General features: G+C 45.2%; 1 protein-coding gene across 1 annotated transcript; it reads right to left on the bottom strand.

The window, feature by feature from the left end:
* Positions 1–785: 785 nt before the first annotated feature.
* On the bottom strand, positions 786–6,804 carry LOC104546197 (arf-GAP with dual PH domain-containing protein 2-like). The gene is made up of 9 exons (XM_010191527.1): positions 6,679–6,804; positions 5,873–5,964; positions 5,654–5,739; positions 5,200–5,309; positions 4,387–4,533; positions 3,578–3,661; positions 3,133–3,195; positions 1,766–1,843; positions 786–1,175 (listed from the first exon to the last, which is right to left on the bottom strand). The coding sequence occupies exons 2-9, from the start codon at positions 5,959–5,961 to the stop codon at positions 957–959; spliced, it is 876 nt and encodes a 291-aa protein (XP_010189829.1). The 5' UTR covers positions 5,962–5,964; positions 6,679–6,804; the 3' UTR covers positions 786–956.
* Between the last annotated feature and the right edge of the window lie 949 nt (positions 6,805–7,753).

Here is a 7,753-nt window from a genome sequence, read left to right as displayed (position 1 = left end):
TAGGAGGTGAGGCAGTTCAGTGTATGTTCATCCTGCACTCATGATGTCTTTGCTGGGGCACTATGTGGCGTTGCTTTGGAAAAATTTGATCTTCACACGTTGAATTTGCCACTCATAAAAGTCAAACAGCATTGACTGTTGAAAGCAAGGAGCTAGGAGTATTTGTCATTAGAGTGATTCCATTACAGTATCCTCCACAACTCAAACTTGACTTTTATTTTTTACGGTGCCAGAAATGTAACACTGTAAAGGAAACTAAACACACTGTTGAAAACAACCATGTTCAGGAGCTGCAGCCAGGTGGAGTGTAGCTGCCTGGCTCTGCTCCTCCCTAAGAAGTGACTCCAGCATGAATTGTTTTCTTAGATCTGTCCAACAGGACAGCCTGCATCTTCCTGATAGGTGACATCATCTTTGGTCACTGACCAAAGGACTAGTGTAACAGAAGACCCCATTCACCAGCAGGATGTATGCCAGCAGCTGGATTGTCAGGTACATCCTCTTCAGGACATACAGGAGTCCTTCTGACATCAGACCAAGGGAAGAAAAGGATCTGATGTAAGAGCACCTGCAGGAGTCCTCAAGGAAACGCATGCCAGCCTTTCTGGGGTCAGACTTTCTTCACTGACTTTTTTTCCATAAGACAACACTGGATGATTCATCCCTATGTCAGGCTAGGAAGATGTCCTCTGCTCAAAAGCAGAGAAAGGTAGGAAGTATGAAGGCACTTCAACCAAGGTTCTGCAGGGGCACAGATAATTTCTGAGGATCTGCACTCCCTCTTACTCATTTCTCTGTTGCCACCCATCCTGCGCCTGTGGCTGTTGAAGGAAGAAGCCCCTTGTGCTAGAGTCACTGCAGGGCCTTGAGCACCATCCTTGCCAACAGAAAGAGGCCACAGAGCAGTCCTGAGCAGAGCCCAAGAAGTGTCGCTCACCAAAACGCAGTGCTAAGTCTTAACCAGTCAAAGGCTGGGCAATGACTCCGTTTAAGGCATCTATCCACTCCCTCTGCTCCCTGTCGTTCTCACATATAAACACAAACTCTCTCATTGGTGTGACCACAGTGATCGCTGGTTTCTTCTTCTTCACCCGGACTCCCTGGGGCAAGCCAGCTCGTACTTCATAACCCTCATCCATCTTTCCAATAAAAACCTGGCCCTGTGCAAATGCATCCTGGAAAGAAGGAAGCAGAAGAGAGCCATTAGCCAGTGGACAGCACAGACAGCAGACCCTGTCCTATCGTTTGACACGGAGCAGGAACTGGGATGCGTAAAGGGGACACTGATTTGGTGACAGGGAGCAGGAAACACACCTGACCATTTTTACACTCATGGGCATTCTCAGGAGGAGAAGGTAGAGACACCCTTACAGAGCTGGTTGGGAGACTTCAGAAGGAGCAAGGATATTCCTGTGGCCAGAGCAGTGCTAGGAAGCAGGATATGGGGCTGCCAACCCTGTGCTTTTGGTGTATCTTGGCTAAGGTTCCAGGCACAATGGCAACAGAGCTGGGAGAGAGCGGGCTATAAACACTATAGCAGCAGCAGCTGCTTTTAAAGGACTTAAATCTTCCTCACAGCCACTGTAAGGGCCGGAGTTCCCAAAAAGCTCAACTTCAAAGAGATCCATGACAAGGGAGATGAGTGCTTGAGACTGAATCTGCTTCAGTCTCATGCAGCCACTGGGAGGGCTGGATGAAAACAGATTCTTCCTCCCCACCCAATTTCATGAAGGGCTCGTGGAATAGCAAAGGTCACTCCTCTTACCAGTGGATTTTTAAGGTACATCAGGTTTCTTTCTTGAGAATCCAGGCAGAACCAGCGCGTCTTAAAGGCCTCCTTCTGCTGCAAGGAGATAGTAGAAGTTCTTTAAAGACCGTGTCCCAGAGGGAGGTTGGACCTATTCAAGGCATATCCCTGGACTGCTTAAAAGTTAAAAAGTTCAGTTTCATTCATCCCTGTTAAGTGGCAACGGGTGAGTCACTGCTGTGTGCAGCCCTCAGCTCTCTCTGGGTCCACACCACAGATTTGCATTCAATGACAATCTTTTGGGGAAGGCAGGGAAGTTTGGTTCTACCAGTGATCACATTACCAGGATTAAAGCAATTGGAGCAAATGGATTAATTGAAAGCACTGCAGAGAACAATCCCTTGGCCAGCGGCTATAATGAACAGGGTGTACAATCAATTTCTGCATTTTGGTTTGGGGATTGTCCCTAGCATTGCAGGATGTACACTGGTAGGGACAAATGGTAGGTCTTTTTTAAAAGTGCTAATTCCATCAGCTGCACTCATTGAACCATTCCCTGAGCTGTTCATTGCTCCATGCTGAATTGAAGGGCCCTCTTCTAGGGCTCACTTCAGTTTGAGCAGAATTTAGGCCTCAGAAGAAAATCACACAATCTTTCATGCTTGTAGCTGTGAGTATTTTCTGTGCAAGTACCTTCAGGAAGATGTAGTGCGACACTAGCACTGAACTGGGCCAAAACCCCAGCATATTCAGTATCAGAATTTCACCACTGAACTTTTTAATGGGACTTTGGCTCATAGTTCACTCAGAGAAGAGCAAGGCAAGAAGTGGCAATGTTCAAACAAGACCTCAGATCTTTATCTCCTCCTTCAGCACAGCCCAAAATCTCTCTCTCTTGTTCCAAGGAGTAATGGCCCAAATACTTTCCCACAAGAAAACAAACCAACCTATAGGTTTCCCTGTGGAGAGCTGGCTCAATCATACTTTGCTGCAATAAGCAGATGTAACTTTATGTGCTGCTGACTTTAAGAGAAACAGGGAAGTAGGGGAGCCAGCATGTGATCTTGTGTTCCAGCAGGAGCTGCAGTACAAGCGCTGCAGTTCGCAGACACAGCAATCCATTCAATGTTGTGTAACAGGACTCTGAATGTCCACTGCCAGATAATCCATCTTGCTCTTCAAGGAGGATTCATCTTCCCAGTCTTATTTCCCACTTAAAATAAAACATGATCCCAAAGAACACAACAGGCTTGGATGTAATGTCTTCTATCAATGCAGGAAGCATATAGTCACTCAACAAATAATTTACTAGTAACCATCATAGAATTATCAAATATGGTTCATCTGGAATAATCCTGCTTGTGTACTGCCAAGTATGCACTTACTTTTGGTCCAGTTTTCTCCATATATCCTTCTTTGGCATAATTTCTTGTGATCCTGGGTATGAGCTAGGAGAACACACACACAAAAAAAGTCTGTCTCATTCAAGCTTGCTTTTCTGTTCTGTTTCTGTCAAAGCTAATCACCATAAATTTTGGCTTTTGGGTTCTGGGGTTTTTTGGCTGCTCAGTAAAGGGAAGTCTAAAATAAGAAGGAACATAAGATTTTTTTAAAGATTACACTTTGTAAGGACCACATGGAGACTTCTAGGCCTTAAATACTGACTACATTTTTGCACATTATCCAGCATGGCCTTTCCTTCTACCTCTTCTGTCCATTCCCAAGACGCATATGCTGCTGTTTGAGCACCTGACTCTGGCAGAAGTGGCAACAAAATGTTTTCCCATGCCATATTTGCATAGACTGCTTCAAGTCCTGTTCAGTTCTTACCTGAGGCTCAGGGACGACTGGAAAGGTTGTTCTGAGATAATGGTAACGTGCTGCCCGAATGGCATTGAACCAGTCAACAATCTCCTAGGGTAAACAGCAAATACAAACATAAAGACAGGAAGAACAAGAAGGAGTAAGAGTGCTCTTCTAAATGCTTTTCTCCTTCCTTGTGACATCTTTGCAAAAATGTTCTTTCTTCCCAAGGGGCAGACAGAGTCAGTGACTTGTCCCAGACACCTGAAAACACTGAGCCTCCAAAATAATTTAAAATTTAAAAATGCCCCTTCAGGGAGGTCCCAGGCATTCTCAGCATGGGCAGTCACACAAGTCTGTGTACACCAGCTTTTTGAGTTGATTCAGTTATGGATTGTTTAAAAGCCTTTGTACCTGGAAAGACATGAGAACTATGGCAAGTGAAGAAACAGAAATCTAACAAAACCCACAGACGCAATTATCGTTGTTTGCTTGGAAATAATGCAGAACAACAATATTTCCTATGTGTGTCAAGAAGGCTTCAAACAATATAACCACAGAATTGTATAAAACTGTTCGACAACTACATACAGAGATTTATGTATGTGCCCCACTGAAGCCTCAAGACTATTCTGGGTGTGAAGTTGAATACATGCCCCAGCAGAACAGGAGCAAGATGTTACAGTTATTAGTCTCAAATTCTGAAACTTTCTATATTCTAGAAAGTCATAGTGGCTTCAAATAAAACCAGACCCTGCAGAAACAGGCGATATCTTCCAAAACACAGATCCAACGTCTAAGCATCTTGCTTATTCCAAAATTTACATGTTATTCACCTTTCCACTTTCATGATAGACAAAAAGGTTCCTTGTTTGACCACCTGTGTTGTACGTGATCTGCAGGCCATGAGCATGTTGGATTTTCTCCGTCTGGAACATTGCATTCAGGTTCTCAATGCTGATAATGGCCTTTGGACCTCTGGACTGTGAAATGAAAAGCATCACTGTAATAAAGTGCTCTCAGGGATGGTAACGGAGGACACGTTGTGTGTATGAGAACTAGATCCCTACTGAAGAGAAAGCAGGCACCCTAAAGTATCTGAATATTGGATATACCCAAAATGTAAAGCCTTAATTATATGCTACATAAAATCACTTACAAAGAGTGACTCCCTTTCCTTGACAAATCCTGGGCCACTATTTCAGGGGGATGCATCTGCCTTGCAAGGGATGGCTTCTGTCTCCAGCTTCATAGCTGGAGAACAACTACCTACACTCCCCACAGGAGACATGTTGAGGATAATGCTGCAGCAGTTGATGAGTGAATATTTTGGTAATATAAGAGGTAATGGCTACTAAAAGATCTCTTCTTCATTGTGGTATTCAACTGCCAGTATCCATTTCCTTTGTCCACTAAGCAAACGGAGGCTGCAGGGTTAAGATAAAGGACAAGGAAAAGGGCTAAGTCCAAAATTCCCTAAGATACCACATATGTTAATGGGGAAACATCTGGGCTGCTCCAAACACAGGCTGGCCTGGCTACAAAATTAGAGACAAATGCTATTTATGATGGTTTTTTTCCTGGTGAAGAGCAGGGTCTGAGGATGGATATTGACCAGCTACCTACAGCCAACTGGCTGAGGAACTCACTTCTTTGGTATAGTACTTCATCACCCCCTCCCTTGCTGATAGGAGAAATCGCCTCTTCTGGAACTGTTTGCTTTCCCGTCCACGCTTCCAGAGGAATCCTTCACGGCTCCCTGCAGATCAGACCAAGATAAGTGTCAGAGAAGGGCAGCACAAGAGCAGGACTGTTTATCTAAATGGTGATGTGGCACAGCATTTCAAGTCTCTTCTCCATCTGAGATTTTTCACCTCATAGGAAAAAATCAGTGGAGAACTGTAAGATGTGAAAACACCCTTGCATTCATCTAAGTGCCTTTTCTTAGGAGCTTCTTCTCAAAGTTAGACTCAAAGCAAGGCCAGCACATCACACAGTTAAAATACGACAAGCCAACCTTAAAGATCTTCAAAGCTGCAAACAGAGCACTGTGCTGTTGGCCTTAAGGCTAACACCTTTTTCCCTGACAATCCTAACTTTTACCTGCAGAACAAGGATCTTGGCAGACTCGGGTGGCAACAAATTCCTCACGCTCATATTTAGCTCTAATCCATTGCTCTTTTAAAACCCTGAAAGAGGAAAACATGGATAAAGCTGATCTGCCTCTACTCTATTTTCATCAACCAACCAGCGAGACCTGTAGAGGGAAGCAGGAGTTAATAGCTGTAAAGGTCCGTACCAGCGAACACACCAGCAACTTACAAGCAATCACAGGACTGGGGGATGTAATAGTAGGGAGGGATTTTCGCCTCATATTTCGCTTTGGCACAGAGATTCCCATGCTTCTTCATAAACTGAAATACAAAAGAAGTTATAGTTAGGTGTGCAACTACAAAATCAATACCAGGTCACAAATGTAAAATGAAACTTGTATCAAAGGGAGAACCGCGCTTTCTGCTCAGTCTTGCCATAACTCTCAGTGCATCTCTGCATACGTGAATACATACATAAATTCTACATACAGAAATTCCCTTTGGCACTACAGTTAACACTTTTTAGGCGTCTAAGCCTTTTTTGGTACAGTTCTGAGCTAGACAGGAAGGAACACAAGACTGTGGTTGTTGATTAAAAGAACAAAAGAAACTTAGGAGAAAAATTATTTCTTTATAATCTTCCTATACCTTCATCTCCTCCTAGTCATTAGCTGTGATTATTTTATTAACACAATTCAATTGAAAGATGAGAGGCTGAACTAATGTTTAAGAAGCATATGTTGATTACTGACTAGCACATATTATCTGGAAATATCTGTGGGCTTCTAAACCACAGTGAGGAGTTCCTGTGTGCTATAAAAAAATACACTGCTGGCTGTTAGAAACACGGTTGCCTATCAGTGTAATTTGATTAAATAGGTCATAAAAAACCCCCTAAAGTTACCCATGGAGTTAAGTTGACTCTGTGTGGCTTTGTTCCTCCGTCCACAGTGGATGACATAGGAATTACGAGGCAGAGGAGTTTATGATGAAATGTGGAGAAAAGTATGTGAATTACTGCTTTTTCCTCTGTACCTCTATAAGATCGTTTTCCCAGAAGTCAAGTCGAAGAGATTTGACCCTGCTGATCTGAGGAAGATTGCGATGGATTCCAGAGCAATTCAAACAAATGAATATTCCAAGTTTGTAAGAAGCCCACTCTGGATCTAGACACAAACACAGAGAATTAACTAATACATAGGAAAAGGCACAGCCACCGGCAAGGGCAAAAAAGCATATCTGATGCACAGCCCATACATCAAACTCCATTGTTTATGGCTGTCACCTCACCGTATTCAGAGGAACAGTCCCTGCTTTCCCCAGCAAAGAACGTGGCCCCTGCATTTGTAGGCTCTTTCACCGAGTATTTGTTTAAAAATTAATGTGACTCTGCAGGCAGCCGAGTGGTGATGTAAAAGCTCAGCTAATTATTAGTTCTGCATGGAAAGCTGCTCTTGCTGAACTGACAATGGAAGGGTGTTGCAGACAGTGAGCCCTACTAAGAGTACAACGGAGTACGACCACCCAGAGTGAGTTGTGTCCACAGCCCACAGGAGCTCCTGCTTTGCCTGCCGGTGCATCCCCTGAAGCAGCCTTGACAGGTCGACGCTTAGAGACACTCACATCTCCTTAGATCGCCCCTTTCACCACGTTGCCCTCCATTTCTCCCTTATGAAACAGAAACTCCTTGTCCTCTTTCAGCAGCTGTAGGCTACCGATGGTCCACTTGCTTTGGTGAGGGTGACTCCCACCTCCAACGAGCGCGGGGTACCAGACCCGTGCGGGCTTTCCAGTAGGCTCCTTGATGCCTTTCTCCACACCAACCACAGAGCTTGAAAACCACCCCGCGCACCCCGCTCCTCCAGCCCTGCGCGCTATCTACAAATAACTCTGGGGAAGCTGCTGGTGCGCTGAGGCCGCTTCCTGTCCTCCCCTCACCCCGCGGGGCTCCCACCACCGCTCCGGGCCCTGCTCGCCCGGGGACAGCCGTGTCCCAACGGCCTGGAGCCCCGCGGCGCCGCACGGCCACCTCCGAGAGCGGGACCGCGGGGCGCTGCCCGCCCCGGGAAACCACCGCCTCCCGCCTCGGTGCTACGCACCGGGAAAGGTG

This window comes from Mesitornis unicolor, unplaced genomic scaffold (genome assembly GCF_000695765.1).
Source record: "Mesitornis unicolor isolate BGI_N332 unplaced genomic scaffold, ASM69576v1 scaffold32379, whole genome shotgun sequence".
In the NCBI taxonomy this organism is placed as follows: domain Eukaryota; kingdom Metazoa; phylum Chordata; class Aves; order Mesitornithiformes; family Mesitornithidae; genus Mesitornis; species Mesitornis unicolor.
This window is presented reverse-complemented; position numbering and strand designations above follow the sequence as displayed.

Coding starts and splice junctions, on each gene's coding strand:
- LOC104546197 (XM_010191527.1), bottom strand. CDS start 5,961: ATGAAGAAGCATGGGAATCTCTGTGCCAAAGCGAAATATGAGGCGAAA. Junction 5,310..5,653: donor CCAAGATCCTTGTTCTGCAG/GTAAAAGTTAGG, acceptor TCTGATCTGCAG/GGAGCCGTGAAGGATTCCTC. Junction 1,176..1,765: donor TGTACCTTAAAAATCCACTG/GTAAGAGGAGTG, acceptor CCTTCTTTCCAG/GATGCATTTGCACAGGGCCA.